The sequence below is a fragment of the Callorhinus ursinus genome, unplaced genomic scaffold, assembly GCF_003265705.2.
Source record: "Callorhinus ursinus isolate GAN/ISIS: 27379988/994484 unplaced genomic scaffold, GSC_fseal_2.0 scaffold39, whole genome shotgun sequence".
NCBI lineage: Eukaryota > Metazoa > Chordata > Mammalia > Carnivora > Otariidae > Callorhinus > Callorhinus ursinus.
Window position 1 is genome coordinate 1,760,397 of NW_027397101.1, and position 19,005 is coordinate 1,779,401.

A 19,005-nucleotide genomic window follows, 5' to 3' on the forward strand; every position below is an offset into this window, starting at 1 on the left:
GGTCAGTTGCTCAGGGCCAGGTTTTATCAGTGACATTTTTCCTTAATCAAAGCGTTTCCTGAGAGGAGTCTTCTGTAAGAGGCAGAGAGATGGCACATAGTTGACCACTCAAATGTGAAATGGCATTTTATGCTGAAATAATGCCCAGAAGGCTCTATGCTATAACCAATGAGTCCTTTGTCTCTGGCAGGAGAGAGGTACTGAATGATACCTCCTTGCATACTCAAATGAGTGAAGAACAGAGTGGCTTGTCTAGTCATATTTTGATGGTAAATCTAGGATAAGGAGAAAGAAAGCCAGAAATGGAGCCTGGAAGAACCGGAGAGGAAAGATGACTTGTAGCACAATGACTTCAAACATGATTTGCAGGGTCACATCTGCCCTGTGGAGGGAGGTGGGATGGCCCAGGGTGTACTCTGTTCCTTAGTGAAATTGATTGTGTTCAAATCAGATCATCTGGCCTGTGTAGCCGAGTCGGGTACACATGGAGGTACCAAGTCGACAAACCTGCCTTCGATTATGGCTGTTATTTATAGATTATGACTTAGGATAAGACTGATGTTTCTTACAGAACAGCTCGGTTTGGGAAAGGCTGTTTGTTGGTGTGCTTGGCCGACTTTTTCAACTTTAAGATGTGCTCTTTAAATTAGTTCATGAAAAAACCCCTAAAGGCATGAAAAGTAGAACTACCAAGGGAGGGGCGCCTGGGTGGCTCAGTTGGTTGTGTCTGCCTTCGGCTCATGTCCGGATCTTAGGGTCTTGAAATTGAGCCCCATGTCGGGCTCCCTGCTCAGCAGGGAGTCTGCTTCTTCCTCTCTCTTCCCCCCACCACTCGTGCTCTCTCTCTCTCTAATAAATAAATAAAATCTTAAAAAAAAAAAAAAGTACTACCAAGGGAGAAAACTGATGGTTACCTCTTGCAAGGCTGGTTAGTGTCATGTACTGGTACATTCGTTGGCAATTCAATATTGACATTCGGGATTTTCATCTCAGCACGGTAATATTAATTAACACTGTTGAATTCTGTTAGCCACTCTGCTAAAATATTAAGATGTCAAATGTGTTAGCTTGAACCATATGATTTTTGTAGGTCGAATATGGTCAAATGGCAGCAATTTCATATGATTCAATCTACTAAGTGGCCTTTCCCTTAGAGGAACTTAAACATGAGTTGGGAGGCAGAAGAGTAACTTATAAATTTTAGTATACGTGCTGCCGAAGTGAGCACGAGTAACTTATAAACAGATGTAAAATGATTAAGAACTGGAATTAAGAGGCCTTTGTTTTGAAATCAATAAGGCACATAAGCCTTAAGGTTTTTTCCTGGCTGCATCCATGAAGGTGAATCTTTTCCACTAGATGAACCACAGTGGAAAGCAACTCAGTGACTATATGCAACTCAGTTTTATCCCCAAATGTTATTTTTCTACCTTGACCATCCACCTTTGTCCTGAGCTGACTCTGGAAATTTTCACCCTCCACCCTCACACCACCAGGATTCATGCCACGGTAGATATTTTGCAGAACACGCTGACTCTCCGAAGGCAAGTCCCCAAGAAGAGTTAAAAGAGCTAAAGTGACTGCTTAGAGGACACAGGGCTCACTTAGAAAGCTCTGGTTGTGTTTCTTTTAAAATCACACACATTACTTTAGAGTCACACCTTGTAAGACAGGGCTCAGGGTCTCCAGAGTCCAGAGAGCACCATTTTGTTCCTCCTGTCTGCATTTTATTCAATTTCATATTACAGCTGAATGGCCATGACATGGCAGGTTCTTTTTCAGGTTCTAGAGAGACTTAACCCTGGGTCATCTGTTAGGGCTTTTTTTGGGGGGGGGAATTACTATTGTAATAATTACAATGCTCCTCAGATAGTTTTGTCCTAACCACTATTGAATTTCTAATACAGAGCCTGCTGAACTGCTAGAATCACACAGATTCTCTCCTTGTTGCTTTACTTGAGAGTGGTTTTGTATTCTACAGGGTAGAGAAAAATCATGACTTTCTTGACACTGTTAAGTAAAAGAATCAAAATTAGTCCAAACTATGCTGAAAGTCAGGGAACAAAAGTTCTGGTCTCAGTTCTGAATGAACTTTCTGTGTTGTCTTAGGCAAATGTATTAACTTCTGGCAATACTAGTTTCTTCCTTGGGAAAATGAGGGCATTAAAGTGGATAATCTCCCAGCTAGAGTCATATGCCTAAAACAACATGAGTCTCTGTACAACCTTGTATATCGTTAGGCTGTTATTTAAATTATTCTATAATACACAAACACTCACTTTTGTAAGGAGTAAAAGAGAGGATAGCTCAGAAATAGGTTGGTAGGAAAATCCAGGTATTAAAATGGGTATAGTAATTGGGTTATATGGAAATCATTTAGATTTGACTCTTCTTTTTGAGCTATTTTCATCTTTATAAGAAAATACTCTAGGGTGCTTGGGTGGCTCAGTCGTTAAGTGTCTGCCTTCAGCTCAGGTCATGGTCCCAGGGTCCTGGGATCGAGCCCCACATCAGGCTCCCTGCTCCGCGGGAAGCCTGCTTCTCCCTCTCCCACTCCCCCTGCTTGTGTTCCCTCTCTCGCTGTGTCTCTCTCTGTCAAATAAATAAATAAAATCTTCAAAAAAAAGAAAAAAGAAAGAAAGAAAGAAAATACTGTAACCAGAGGGTTCTAGAAATTCTGGAGGGTGCTCCTGACACCTAAAGTTTCTCAGTTCCTTTATACATTTGAAAATTAGGATTCATGGAAACAGAAGTAGTCATTTGTATTGGAATAAGTTTATGGTCACCTTGAGGTTCCTTTTTGTGGATGAAGATTGTTGAGATGCCCATTTTCCTGTCTTGATTCCTTGCTGAACATTTAGACTCATGCATGGCATTTGCAGAAGTTTGGGCACTAATTTGCGGTGAGGGCTAATGTGAGTTAGAATCGTTCAGTCCGTCATCTTGGGCCTAGGACATCAGTCAGTGTCCCTTTCCCCCCCTGACTTGCTCCAGTGTGAGGTTTGAATTTGAGCGAAGATTTGCTCCTGAGTGAAGAGTGGGCTGGAGAATCCTTGCTGGGGACATGCTGCCCCCTTGTGGCCAGATGTGGACTTCAGCGTTGCGCATTGTCCCCTAAGCCCAGGCTCCTCTAGGCTGAGCCCAGGGTGGAGAAGCCATTTATGACAGGCATTTCTAGGCTCTGGAATGGACAGCACAATTCTGTGGGTTCTGTCCGTTATTTATAGACTCTTTTCTTGGTCATCAAATATTTGCATTGCATTCCAGATCCCAAAGAGAGCCAGTATTCCTTTCATTCTTTAGGAGTGCTTGTGAAGCTGATGGGATGGCAGAAATGGAGAAAAGCTAAGTGTTGGAAATATCTGATCTTCGTTCTGCTCCTAAATCTATTCGGGCGCCAGGCAAGTCCCAGATCTGGAGTTGAGAGGCCAGGTTCTTCCTGGTTCTTCAGATCAAACTGTTCACCTTTGGGAAACTCCCACCCCCACCCCTCTGTACTCAACTAACAGCTACAGTATTTTACCAGGGCTTGCCACGTGTCTTTTACCACATATCACAGCAGCTGTCTGTGGTAGGTACTATTTTTATCCTCATTTTGTAGCTTTACAGAGATTCAGAGACACTAAGTAACTTGTCCAAGGTCACTCAGTTGATGCAAGGAAGAACTGAGACCCAAACATAAGTAGCACATGTCCCCACTACGAACCCCTCCGTCCAGTGTCTGTGAAATGAATTAAAAACACCTACTTTCCTGCACACAAAGCAGATGTGAGATCAAGGGAGATGATAATGCAAATGAAAGCATTTTTGCATCTCCCCAGATGTTGGTTGACATTTTTTTTAAGATTTTATTTATTTATTTGAGAGAGAGAGAATGAGAGATAGAAAGCACGAGAGGGAAGAGGGTCAGAGGGAGAAGCCAACTCCCCGCTCAGCAGGGAGCCCGATGTGGGACTCGATCCCAGGACTCCAGGATCATGACCTGAGCTGAAGGCAGTCGCTTAACCAACTGAGCCACCCAGGCGCCCTTGGTTGACATTTTTTAAAAGTTATCATTATTACTATTATGATGTATGCTGTGCATGCTGTTGATATTATTGCTAACTGCGGGCGAAGATTGTCTATTTCCTAAACGGAAGAGAAGAGTGACTTTAGGCACATAGATTAAGGAGTTCCTTGCAGTTGCTGTTAATACTGTTCTTGGATCCTCTCATTTTCTCATTTGCTGCATGGTTTCAGATGAAGCTGATCCTAATTAGAGATTCCATTTGTGGGAAATGAATTTATTTGTAAATTCAATATATAAATTAAAAGGCTGGCTTTGGACCATTGGGGAAACTAGACCCGTGTGATCAAGTTTTGAGGTTTTGGCCTGTTGCTAGGTGAATTGGACAGTTAATTTAAAATAAAGGTAGGAATAAAAGAAGTGCAGTCATTCTCTCTAAAGGATACAGAGGACTTCATTTTGTGTTCTGTGTCGGTGGGACTTGAGTTCCTTGGAATGACTGAGTATCCTGCAGATAGGCGCTCATCAGTCTGCTTTCCCAATGGAAGTGCAGTATGTGTAGCACGAAAATAAGTAATGCTCCGAGTAAAACCCAACCAAGCAAAAAACAATGCACCCTTCTTTTCTCAAAGTCAGTGTTGGGCTATCAGGAGCATATATGAACAAAACCTAGCCATAAAATATAAAGGGACCCCATTGGATGCAAAGTCTATAACCATCCGGTTGAGGTAGCACATATTCATCACTCATTGCCCACACACTGCCCTCACCAAATCATTCCTTCAACAGGATAAATCCAGAAAGAGGCCCACATTTGACGAGCAAGTCTTTGGAGGGCAGGATCCTGCTTGGAAGGCTGTCGAATCAATACAGCAGGCATGAGGATCCATCAGAGATTTTGAAAATGGAGCCCCGTGGCTTTGGGGGTGACTGTCTTGCTGCCCCTGGCAAAGCGGTGGTGTGTTGGGGACCATTTTGGTTTCCTTTAGGAGATAGAAATTGCTGACGTTCACCACTTTGTGTTCACAGTTGGGACACACGACCCATAAGTTAAATATCTATATTTTTGGTGCCTGTGCTTTATAGGTAGATGAGTACCTTACGTAGCTGAATTTTACTATCTACCTGCATTGTATATTCAGAGATCTGCAGGGACTAGAAGTAGAAAAAACACAGGTTGAGTTTCTCCCCCGGTACACTCACACACACACTCACACACACACACAGAATTTTTAATAGGTTTTACATAGCCTATACAATTTAAATGTATATAACTTTAAGGATGTGTTGAAGGAGAAAATAATTCAATAATAAAGACCGAATGGGGTATGTGTGAAAGGGAGGACCTATCAGTTCTGCGCATTTCTCATTGGTGGTGCTGGTGATAGACAACTTGGATCTGGATTAAGTGTATAAGAACTTGGCTTTTTAAAGCCCCTTCTTGTCATCCCACGAGTTACTTCTCTAAGTCCTACCTAGCTAGTGTTTGTGGGGAATGGGAAAGGGAGCATTCAATCTAGTAGACTACATAAACCTGTACACAGGGTGATTTCAAATTATCTACACTTTGATTCTCCCAGCCTGTATTGAAGAACATCATGAAACACATTGTTTCTCCCATAAGGAAGTTGTTGCCCTGTTGTTAATTACATTACATGATGGATGTCCTCTTTACGAAGACTCTTAGGATAAATTAATTTGTTCACAACATCAGGAACAGTTGTGTTTCTCCTGGACCATTATAAAAACAAACCTTACGACACTGAGAATTGTGTCCTTAAAGTTTTACTGTCACATTAACCACTATAAGCCTGAAGCTAAATTTGCAACTCATTCATAGTAAATATAAAGACTTTGTGGTATATATTTTTGTGTTAAGTTTATTTCTGACTCTTAGTATGTTTCTATCCCCCACTCCTACCCCCATTTATATTAGTAGTAAAAATTAGGTTTGGCTCTGAGGAATGGAAAACCCAAAATACCAGTGACTTAACCAAGATAGAAGCTTCATTTTCTCTTTGGTAAAATTCTAGGTAGGCAGTCCAAGTTTGGAATGGCAGCTCCATGATCATCAGGAACCCAGACTTCTAATATGTTTCTCTGCCATCCTCAACATACCTTAGTACATGACTTCACCAATCTGTAAAGACAGCTGGGAATGTCGTTAGCCATGTATTGTAGCTAAAAATGAGGAAGGGGCCATGAGCTATTTGGGAAACAAGTAGGAGGCTGTGGCAGGTAGATCTATTTGCAATTTAGATTACTTAATGGATCTTTATGAATCACTTTAAATTGTCTCCTTCTGGGGGAGGGGGAGTTATAAGTAAATGAAGGAATAAATAAGGTTACATTCCTTAGAAGGCCCGTAGATCTTGTTACTGTTTCTGTTTGACATGTTTCAGAATCTCAGAACCGGCTCTTTGATGCAGTGGAGTTCCTTAACAGTTTCTGTGGATCCTGCTTTAAGATGCTCAGATGACAAAGTGGCTGCAGAGGTAGCGCCGGTGAGCTCGGGTTATTCTTTTTATCTCTGAAAGCCTAATGATCAATATGCATTCAGCTGCACTGAATGGCTGTAAAGGAAGATCAGTTTTCTTTGATATGAAGTGAATTTTTTTTAAGATTTTATTTATTTATTCATGAAAGACAGAGAGAGAGAGAGAGAGGCTCTCTCTCTCAATGCTCCTCTCTGCCAATCAGGTTGGGGGTTATATAAATCTTTGATAAAAGCGGGGGGAAATCATTACATGCAATTTGTTTGGCAGACAAATATCTTTCAAGCAGCGTGGTTCTTGGGGTGCAATAGGGATGAAGAACAAGACAAAAGGATTCCGAATAGAGCAAAGATTTTGGGTGCTGCTCACTAGGATTGTCACCTTGCCGGGCGATGGTAAAATTACAGAGCTCCACGACAGCAGTATCTTTCAAACTTGAGCGTGCATAGGACTTTAGGGACACTGTTAAAACTGCAGATACCTGGGACCCACCCCCAGAGATTCTGAGCCAGGAGCTTGGGGACAGCATTTGGATAAATACTGGGCTAGAGGATGCTGAGGGTCTGAAGTTAAACATTTCTAAATGAGTTAATAAAACTTTCCTTTGAAAAAGAACAAGAACAAGTCATTTAAAAATGTAGAGTTTGCTTTACATACTTAATTTTCTAGATTTCTAAAGGGACCAGCAGTTCTCCTCCCCGCCCCCCATCTCTTTTGTGAAGCTGGACCGTCAGACCAATCAAACACAATAGAATTCCTGCCTAAATGTTAATGATTTGAGGAGGGGCCTTTTAGCACTTGCGTGCAGCTCCTGGGCACCTGGCAGGCCAGGCACCAATGGGCTTGGAGAAAGCACCCTTAAGTTCCTCCTCCCCATGGCTACCAGTACACACTGATCTGTGTCTGTCTGTTTCCGGGCTGGTGACTCTAAAGGGTCACCTGTGTCATAGCACCAGGAGGAAGCCACAGTTGATTTTGGCGTTCCAAGTGCCCTGGAAACAGGGTGTTGGTCCCAGGCCCTGACTTCTTCCTCTCTGCAGTTTCCTGGGTGCAAAGCTGTTTGGACTCTGGGAGTTGGGGACCTGAGAGAAATAAGGTGTGGGGGGGGTGGGAGGGATTTGGGAGCATGAGCTATATTGGTGGCAGATGTGTGTAAATTGGAGCTGTCAGTTGGGCCAGCAGGAAATAAGAAGTATGAGTCTTAGGGGAAGGGAGCAAAACACATTCATAAAGACAGCTTGAAATTTAGGCCTGGAGGGGAATTACAAGTTCTTCACTCTATGTGAAATATCCAGACACAAGGAGACTCTATCATCCTTTGCCTTTGAGTGTTTGTGGGGGGTTATGGTAAAATTAGGATTAGAAGGAGAGAGGGATGGTAGCCTTGGGTTTTTCCCAACATTTTAGTATAAAAAATTTTTCAAACATACAACAAACTTTCCCTCAATCAACACACCTTATTTTTTGGAATAACTTTGATTTTAATATCATGATTATTATTTTCTCCTTTCTTTTCTTCCAATTCTGGTATTATTCCACTCCTTTCATCCACCCAAAGCCATCAGCCACCCAAAGCCATCATCTTTAATGATTAGACCAAGAACATAATGGTAACAACAAAACGAACTACCGTTTATTGAACATAACAACGAGCACAGTGGTAGCCACTTTATTTAAATGACTTTCTCGTTATTTGTCAGAATGAGAAGGAGGTAAAAGTATCCTTTAATGATAAGGAAATGGAGTCACAGAGATAAGTGGTTGAACTAGAATTCAAATCTGGTCTTATTGGACATTGTGCCTTGGCAGGTCAGTTCCCTGGTTGGGGGGCGGGGAGAGTAACAGCCCTTGAGATTCCCTTTAAACTGGGTGAGTGAAAAATTCACTAAAATCATCTCAAACCTACCATCAAGGTCATTGGTAATATCATTTTCCACATGTAAAGGAGTCTTTAGTTCAAAGTATAATGGAAAGCTACTCTTTGGACTACTGTAATGTGCAAACTCTCTGGGTATCTACTTTTCTTTGTACAAGAGTGAAGTAGGCAATATTTTTCTTCCCTTCATCATCATTACTGAAATTCATTGAGTTTGCTATGGGACAGACATTCCACATTCATTTAAATCTTCAGGCTAATTCTCTGGGATAGGTATTATAATCTCCATTTTAGAGATTGTAGGGGAGGGAAACATCTTTTCCTTTACCCTCTTAGGTTCTGTGGCTGGAGCCCATGAATTAAACTTGTAAGAGAGAGATTAACAAGAGAAACAGTTTATTTCTTCTGCCTGCGGGGGATTCAGAAGAAAGATGTGAAAACCCAAAGAAGTGGTTTGACCTGGGATTATACCATTTTAACAAAGAGTGATCAATTGTGAAGTAAGTAGATAAAGGAAGGGAATAAATTGTGGGAAGGAAATTGGCAGTAAATTGTGCTTCTAGGGGCAGTGCGTTGTGGAAAGTAAATATGTGGGGGAACTAATGGAAGAAAAGAATTATTCAGGAAGATTACACAGACTCAAGTTATTGCCTTTCCCACTGATAAGAGCCATCTTCAGTAATTGAGTTGTGCTCCTCTTCTGGTACAGGGCAGAGAGACACCTTTACAAATGGTAGTTAATGCCCTGCTTTTAGAGAGCAAGGGGGAGGATGGAGAGCTAATTGCTTTCAGCTTGAAACAGTCCTTATACTGAAGTGGCATCTTTTGGGGTAGCATACTTTGATCCCCTTCAAGATCAAACAATTGATCCTCACTGGAGTAGATAGATCAATGGAACTGAACAGAAAGTCCACATACTCCTCAATATATAGAGCTTTGTTATGTGGTAAAAGTGGCATCTCAAATATATGGGGAAAATATAAATGAACAGCATTCAATAAATGATGTTGGGACATGGTTTTGCATGGTAAAAAGTACCACAAAAAAGTAAAAATACAAATGACAGTATTGGGGAAATATCACAGACAATTCATATCACAGACAAGAGGTTATGCTCCCTAATAGATAAAGAACACCTACAAATGTCAGAGGAAAAGAAAGCCTACTCAACAGAGATACTCAGCCTCATTTAACAAAAACAATGTAAATTCAACCAACACCAAGATGCCATTTTCTTTTGCATCGTGCAAAAGTCCAAAAGTTTAATAAAACACTACATTGTGTTTGGCTGGTGAGAATATCAATCAATTTAATCTCCATGGAGGGCAGTCTGTCAGTATCTTTCAAAATTTTAAACGTATATGGCTTAAGTTTCAGCAGTTCCATTTCATAAAAGCCCACTGAAGAAACAGAGAAATGACTTTCAGTTCCAACTTCGGGACTAGAAAATTCATCTTTAATCACATAAAGATAACCTGGTATGTCACTTACTAACAGCTTTCACAAAGTGGGTACCAGTGACTAGTGTATGAAATCCTGACAAGCACAGGCTTGCTTTCATGTTTTAACTACCTTCTCGATTGCTAGCAGAATCTGGGATTTTGATTACAGGTAGTCTAGCTTTGTACTGGAAATATATAGTCCATTCAAAGACTGATCATTTGGCTTTGCCTTGAGGCTTAGCATAAGATGGAAAGCATTCTGTTGGGACATAAATCTCTATGTGTCTGTAGCATTTTTGAATGTCTTGCAAGGCAGCCACTGTGAATTTGTGCCAAGATTTGACTACAAGAATGGTTATTGCAAATGTGTTACTAATCATGAAAAATGGCCAACCATAGGAGGTAGATTAAATTATGGTACAGTCGTATAATGGAATGCTCTGCAGCTATTTAAAAATGATGAGATAGAAGAATATTTAACAACTTGCAAAAATGTTCACCATATATTAAGGGGGGAAAAGCTGGCCTCAAAATAAATCACAATAGTGATCTCATTTTAAAAGTATTATACACATAGACACTGAATGGCTATAACCACAGATTATTAGCACTTGTTATATTTTTGTGATATGGGTAAAGTTTTTATTTTTTCTTAAGATTATGAATATTTTTCTAAAACAAATATGATTGATTACTTTTGCAATAAAGCATCTGATGAAAGCTATTATGAGAAGGGATAGAGGCAAAAATGCCTGTTGAGTGCCTTTTCCAATTAGCTGCAGTGGCTGATAGAGGAACCCACCTCCAGAACCAGAATCTCTGCTTTGTCCTTCCAGGCCCATGTGTAAACTATCTGAATCTCTGCCCTGTGCCTCACTGTGGCTGTCCCGACAGTGTCTGTCCTATGCACCTGAGCAGAGACACTTGTAAAAACTTCTAACCTGAATAAAATCCGCCCCCCCAAGCATATTCCTGGTATTCCTACTCAGAATGAGGAGAAAACATTTAAAGAAATTAATTTTATTTTCAGGTCATCTAGATGACCAACCCCCTGCCAATTTCAGGTGGAATTTGATTGAATTCTTTCTGAATACTTCAGTAGCTTTTGAGAAAGAACTTTCTTGAGCGTCCAGCTGCAGCTTCCTGGGAGCACGTGATGCTTGTTTGAGAACGCTGGCTGGAGTCTGTTACTATGGAAACAGCAGTCAGGTCAGATTGCCACCAGAGGACCTCTCCTGAGTCCCCAAGAACATATTGTTTCCTTCTGTTTGGTTTAAGGAGACACAGAAACCCTCATTTTCTGAATAACCTGTTTCTATGGCCAGACATTGATGAATGGATGGTCAAAGGGAGCAAATAATTCTTAACTCTTTGTGATGTCCTTCTCAGAAAGGTCAGGTTGGATTCTGATGGGTGAATTCTAATGAGAATTAGAGTCTTTGTTTTGCACAAGTGCTTTTAAGAACTGGCCAACCTTTCCCGTCAATGGGATTCAATTTATTATAGCTCCCAAGTAACAAAAGTTTCAGCTAATGGATGCTTCTGTACCTTGCAAGCTGTTGGAGCCAAAATCTGTTATGGTCTGATCAGGGTTCACCTTGCATGCTCATCAGGCTTTCCTACAGTTCTTTCAAACTTTAATGTGTTTTTTACATTTCTTATACATTTTATTTATTTTTTTAAGATTTATTTATTTTAGAGAGAGAGAGAGAGAGAGCACATGTGTGAGTGGGGGAGAGCAGAGGGAGAGGGAGAGAGAGAATCTCAAGCAGACTCCCCACTGAGCACAGAGCCTGATGCTGGGTTTGATCTCACGACTCTGAGACCATGACCTGAGCCGAAATCAAGAGACTGAGCCACCCAGGCGCCCCAAGTGAGGTGTTCTTTTAAGTGCTTTACATGATTTAACTCCTTTAATTCTTACAAAAATATGGGGGAGGAGATAGGTTTATTTGCATTTTACAGATGGGGAAAATGAGGCAGAGAGAGTTATATAAATTTCTCAGGTAATAGAACTAGCATCTGGGGCCAGGGTTTGAACCCTGGCAGCTCAGCTCCAGAGCTGGAATCCTAGCTGCTGAAACAATACTTCCAACCCCATCAGAAGTAGCAACTGGCTTGTTGTTTTCCATTTTCTCTAAGAGCTTTTCCAGATCCAATAGCACAACAATTGCTCATTTAAGCAGAAGGAATCTGGTTACTTAAAATGCAACTATTTATGTTGGGTATTAGGATGCTCTTAATGATTCCATTTAGCTTCAACATAGAACACACTACTAAATTGCAGACTAGCCATGCAGAGTATCCGAAGGCCAAACTCCTGAACTTGGTTTTTTAATCATTGTAGAACACAGTGTTAGAAGACAGGCAAAACCATGTGCCCCATGTTGCCAAGAAATGGAATGTGAAAGTGATTCAGGCATCCGGCTTGAAAGAAGACTCATCCACTTCGGTTCGCTATAACTCACTGTGGTTTATTATATAAAGAGAAAACTTAGCAGTGACAGCAAAGTGTTAACTGTGGCTGATTATGGGGCATAGAGAGGGGTGGGAGGAAGATTTCCAATTTCTCAGTTATACACTGGCGTATTACTTACAATTTTTATTAGGAATATGCATTTTTGATGAGACTTTAAGAAGTTTTTAACAGTGATCCAATTAACTGTTCCTGCTTATGTGGAGGTGAGCCATTTTGCAATATTCATTTATTCATGGACTGAACAAATATTTCCTGAATGTGTACTAGATGCCAGGTGCTAGGTACTAGAGATACATAGGAATTAGTAGTCCACTGGTCAGACAGACATAGGGGCAAACAATTATGGAATGAGGTAGATACTCTGCAGTTGAAGGGATTCAGAGTAGACCAGGGAATACTGTCCCCAACTCTGCTTTTAGCCATAGTAATCTATGAGTTTGGTAGCTCTATGTGACTGGGGTGGGGGTGGGGTTGTCTAGAGGAGATGGAAGCATTTCTGGATGACCTAGGACTCTACAATTCTCTTATTTTATGGAAACGACTGGAAGCATGCTCAGCATATGGAAGATGGAGGGCTGATTCTGCATGTAACATAGGGTGCAAGACATTAATTTTTCCCTAATCCCAGTGTCTCATGGCAAAGTGGTTGCCAGAGGACAACTTTCCAAGGTTGTCATTTAAATGCTTTTCTCTGTTGTATGATTACAGGCTGTATCCCTCCTATCAGAAATTTGTCCTCCTATTTTGCAAAAGCCATAATGGGTAAGAGGGGCTGGCTTGATGCAGATTTGTTGTTTACTTTCTGGAGTCCCTTGAAATGAAAATGCCAGGTAGTCCACTAAGGACTGGGGTTGATATGACTCACTGTACATCCAGAGGTCAGTCACATGGCCTTTGTAATAGAAAAGAAAACATAATTACCCTAAGCTTATGCTGTCTTTAGATCCAGAAAAAGAATGGGTACCTGTATACTTTCCTTCCTGCTCGAGCTTACAGCAATTTTTAAAATTAAGTAACAGGCTGTAAAAAGTAGCTTTTCTCAGGACCATCTGGTTCATTAGCACCATATGGTGCACATGGACCAGACATTTCTTCTTAAGTCCTGTGCTCCTGCCTGTTTAAAATGTGAATGATTGCCTCCCCCATCCCTGCTTCCTGTACATGGAGGGTAGTTTAATCCTTCCTGGCACACTGTGTCCTTCAATACCTTCTTTACAAGCATGCCTGGTTTGGGAATTGTTCTGTAATTGTAAGTCAGCTTCACTGGGCAAGTGCACACCTTAAGATCTTCACAGGGGCCTACCGGCCTAATTAAACTACAGAAATATTAAAACAATTATTTGGGAGCACTTGCAAAATGAATGATTGTTGGTAATCTGTATAGTTAGAGGGATTTTCTCACTCAGATCTAACTGCTTGGGTGTGCCGGTTTTACCAATGAAATAAATAAAAAAAAAAATCAAAGTAAATTCTCCATACCCCAGGACTATAGTCTATTCTTTGCTGAGACCATAAGGCCTCTGCAGGGTCAGAGAATTTGTTTATAATCATTGCTTCTGGATTGGTGACAGAAATGCCATTTTTGCAAGGCAGTGGAAAACAACAAAGAGAATAAGAAGCAGCAAAGCAAACTTTCATCTTGATTAAAAATAGGAAACATTCATATCTGGACCCATAATACTGTGTTTAAAAAACGTCCTTCAGACTAGTGGAAACTGTACTGGTGTGAAGATGACAGAGAGAGAAGTATGGGGGCTTCAGATTTCCCGGGCAGACTAGACAAGAGTGCAGAATTCTTCAAAAGAGATGTCACCGCCCTGTCTTGAAACAAGCTCAGGGTGCGTAGATTCACAGCAACATGCTGTCAGCACTGAGTGACCTGAGACAGCAATTAAACAAACATATAGGAAGCACACAGACACCCCATCTTTGCCACCTCAGAAGACTGTGGGTAGGTGGGTGTAGGATAAACTGAGGGGAGCAAATGGCCCTCCAGCTTTTATGTTTGCTAAAGAAGCGTGGAGACATCACCATGTGCCCAAAACTCCACTAAGTGGTTTCACTGGGAGGAGGGAAACTTTCAGTCATCCAAAGCCATTCAACATTCACAGGGGATTGGTAAGGTTTCTGGACGCAAGAAGCCCAAAGTGATCACCAGCTCATTCGTCCGGTCCGTACCCTTACTATTCTTTCTCAGATGGCTCAAGAATGATATGCCCTCCTCGGTTCAAGGATGGAAAATATTAAAAAAGAAATCAGCATGGGATTTATGTGAATATGTTGCATTTGAAAAGAAATATCACATATACACACAGAGGTGGATGAATAAAACATGTTGGAAAGATTAGATTGTATCACAAAGCAGGTAAAAATTAAGACAACATTTAAAAATTAAAAAAATTAAGAAAATTAAAAAAAATTAAAAAATTAAGACAATATTTCTCCAAGATGCAATCTGGCAACATATATTAATACCAAATATACACACTTCAGTTCACCTAGGAAACCACCTTATAGAATTGCACTGTCTGATACAGTAGCTACTAATAATTAAAATATGGAACTATTTCATATGTGCAACTGAGGAACTAAAATTTTAATTTAAAAACTGATACTCATTTCAGTTATTGGAAAGCTTTTCAGTGTGTTTGGAACAATTTGGGCATGTGAATTTACTTTGCAACAGTAAATTTTATGAAATCTAAATACAAATCAAGTATTGCAGATGAAAATATAGTGTCTTAAGATATGCTCCAAGTATGAAATATATACTAGATTTTAAAGGTTTAGTTCAATAAAAAGAATATAAAATAATTCATTGAAATGATAATATCATGGATATATTGGGTCAAACGTATTATTAAAATTAATGTTACCAGTTTCTTTTTATATTTTTTATTTTATTTTATTTTAAAGATTTTATTTATTTATTTGACAGAGAGAGACACAGCAAGAGAGGGAACACAAGCAGGGGGAGTGGGAGAGGGAGAAACAGGCTTCCCACGGAGCAGGGAGCCCTATGTGGGGCTCCTGAGCTGAAGGCAGACGCCCAACAACTGAGCCACCCAGGCGCCCCTCTTTTTACTTTTTTAAAGTGGTGACTAGAGAATTTTAAATCACATGTGACTTGCATTATATTTCTGTCAGATAGCCCTGCCATAGAATAAAGCCACTAGTGCGTGAAGTAAGTGGGCAGGTATTGTTCAAAGTAGCCAAAACCAAAACAAAATCCCCCAAAGTGGATGCTTTTCCTTAGAAGAATGGTTAATACATATACATAATATGTCATGGACTGTTATGAAGCTTTTGAAAAAAATAAAGTTTTGCCAGTGGACTTGAATATCCACAAAGTATTGTTATAGAAGAAAAATAAACTTCAGAGAAATGTGAGTCATACAGAATATCCCAGTATGGTAAAACAACTATAGTAATCCTCAATAGGATATGTTTAAAACATGACCCCTGCATGAAAGAAAAGTACAGAAAGCTCTATGTTAGGTTATTTAACCTGGGTTACCTATATGTGGTGGGCCAGGGACAGGAAAGAGGAGGGAAGCAAGTAGAAAGAATATACGATGTTTAACTCCCTCCCTCTCCCAGCATATGTATTATCTCATTTATGTGGAATCATACCCGCCCGCCCGCCACCCCACAAACACATACACATACTAGTGGGAAGGGAAGGACAGAGTCAGAACTATATATAATGACTTGGTGGAAATGTCCAAGGTATGTTGCCAAGTGGAAAAGAAGTTGTATGTGATATTTAAATAGACTCATTCTAGTTCTGTAGAAGCAACAAATCCTCCACATTCTTATATATATGTTTGAAGAAAGTGTGTGTGTGTCACTTTTTATTACAAATGGTTACTTTCTGCAGTTGAAAAAAGAAAAAATGTAAAAAACAGTACAGTAATTATTAAGTTTTCCTTGAAATAAAGGAGCTCAGAGAAGAGCTACAAACATCCAAAGAACAGTAATCGCAACAGACAGAATTTGAAAATTAATTGGCCAGAGAAGCACACTAGAAATAGCACAGAAATTCTCTTAGAGTCTCAGGAATAAAACAAAATAGAAAAATGCAAATAATTAAAAAAAGAGAAAAACGAGTTAGAAAGATAATAGCCACAGTAGACCAAAGAGAACCAACATATGAATAACTGGCACCCTTGACGTACTGTTGTCACGGGCTTTTATGAAGGTTGACACAAAGAACACAGAGGACAGAGGGAAAAGACATGTAAATATACTTTCCTAAAATAAAGTCTAAATACTGAAAGGGCACATGAATTCCAAGAAAAATTTGATACAAATGATCAACAGTTAGAAATATCCTAGTATATTGTACTTTAGAGATAAGGGGTCCATGGGGCACCTGGGTGGCTCAGTCGTTAAGCATCTGCCTTCAGCTTAGGTCGTGATCCCAGGGTCCTGGGATCGAGCTCCGCATCGGGCTCCCTGCTCAACGGGAAGCATGGTTCTCCCTCTCCCCCACCCCGCTTGTGTTCCCTCTCTCACTGTGTCTCTCTCTGTCAAATAAATAAATAAAAATATTTAAAAAAAAGAAATAAGGGGTCCTTTGGGCATTTCATCCTTCACCTCTGCTGCCACACACACACACACACACACACACACACGCACACACAAATCAGCTATTTACATATACATTTCAAAAAATTGTGCATGAACAAGAAAAGCATAACTAAAATAAATTACTTAAGGCATTCCAAAACCGTTTTCACATTTTTTTCTTTCTTGTGAATCACCTTTTGACTCAGTCATTGGTGTTTGTGTTTTCTCACACAATGCGGTCTTTGGCCTATTATGAGAATTGGTGATGAGCATTTCATTAAAGAGCACCCTGCCATTGTCTCTGGAATTTTCTTTTGACACACATTAAATCTCAGAAGTTTTGATACCCAGTAAGCAGCTTTGATGCTGATGCTTTCCTGGACAATGGAAGTATCAGTGGAAGGTTTCAGATCTCAACCAGGACTCTTCTTCCTCAAAAGGTCCTTAAGTGACTTTTTGACCAAAAAGTAGTACAATTTTCCAGTCCTGTCACCACAAACATAACCAAATTTACACATGAGTAGGCTTTCTGTGATAGGACAGGTTGACTCCTTGAAGGGAGACAGGGTTATCATGCATCCATGTAGTATATCATGTCATTTCTTCAAAATACTCAATTCATCCATAGCCATTGACATTGTGCTTATCATATGCTTAGCTTTGGGTAATGGAATGTAGTGAAGTGAAGGGTCCTTCCTAGCAGAGGTTTTGAGAGCTACCATTTTTCTCCCCCTCTCCCGACATACGTCACATAGTGGCTGCTTCTTTAGCCTGGGTCCTGGAAGTGAAGACAACATGAAATACAGCCAAAATTGACCCTCAATAAGCATAAGGTGTAAGGGAAAAATAAATTGTAAGTCACCAAGGTTTTTGGCTTATTTCTTATTGCAGCAAAATTTAGGGTAAGATGACTGGCATAACTCTCTAGGCATACAGGATTTAAAACCTGGTTTTAGAATGGTCTAAATGTTCTAAAGGGCTCTTGATTTCTGTAGGACTTCCTCAGGGCAGGCAATGAGTGGGTGATAAATGACTGATCCTTGTCCATGTGAGATTCAAGTTCTGGCTACTTCCGGTCAGCCAGGGTGAATGTAGTGACCTCCCCTGAGATGTTTTAGTAGTGAGTCACTCTGGGTGTGGCTGAGCCATAACCCCATTGTTGTGAGCCATCATTTAGACCTACATTCTGGTAAAATGTCATAAAATTCTAAGGTCAGGAAACATCTTTGGGACTGGAGACAATAGCTCATCTTGAGATATCATAGCAGTTCTCAGTGGGGAAGGGTTTACAGAAGGGAGGGAAGAAGGAGGGGAGTACGATGCTGGAGATCTGAAGAGTTCACTGCTGTTTTTCCTCTTCCCAGTTAAAGCTGACTCCATGATAGAAATATCCACCCATGAAGAATGGTGGTGTTGTTGTTTTTTCCTTGCCAAAGCAGAGTTCCTGGAGTTCCATCAGAGAAGTAGCTGAACTCAAAATGCCTTAGAGATCCAGCTGCAGTTCAGCATTGGTGGCAACAATAACATGCAGCAGCCCTTTAAAGAAGGCAAGCTGTGGTTCCCTCCTGGGATGACCTCACCAGGGCCGTTGACAATAGTGCTGGTGGAAAGCAGAATAAAACAGTTAGTTGAGCCTTCGAAGACAGAAACAGTAGATGAGCAGGAGGAGACACATTAAAAATAGCATAGGGTGGGAAGCTGATTTCCTCCCTCACTTTCAGGTTAGGGTGGGTTAAGTACAGAGGCTCCAGAGAATTAGTTTTGACTCTCAAATTCTGTCTGGCCTCAAGGACTCCCCCTCTTTCTTCCAGAATAAACCAAGAATCAATCCTCATAAAACACATGCACATTAAGAAGGGCAAACGGGGTAGGGATATTGATTTTGCAGATAGAAACTGTACAGGGTGGCAGTGGCCAGTATGGGTCACTAGTGGCCCCTCATGCAGTGTAGCCCAACACTGTCACTATTGCCATGTTGTCAGGCCAGCTGCACTGCTTGATGCCCTTGACAGAGACACAGTACCAACTACCTAGTGCTTGGGTACTAGTTAAGGGCATGGACTCTCTGGGCAGAAAGACCTCCATTTTGTATCTCGATTGTGCCTACATTCATTCTGCTTGGGACAGTGGTATAG

At 40.7% G+C, this 19,005-nt stretch overlaps 1 protein-coding gene across 3 annotated transcripts in view; it reads right to left on the bottom strand.

The window, feature by feature from the left end:
* Positions 1 to 12,283: 12,283 nt before the first annotated feature.
* The window catches only part of SLC28A3 (solute carrier family 28 member 3), a 58,975-nt gene continuing 52,253 nt past the window's right edge, over positions 12,284 to 19,005 (bottom strand). For all 3 annotated transcript variants that reach the window (XM_073880673.1, XM_025851649.2, XM_073880672.1), the window contains one exon: positions 12,284 to 18,470. In XM_073880673.1, the coding sequence (XP_073736774.1) occupies positions 18,344 to 18,470 (127 nt within the window). In that variant the 3' untranslated portion in view covers positions 12,284 to 18,343. The remainder of the gene's footprint in view (positions 18,471 to 19,005) is intronic.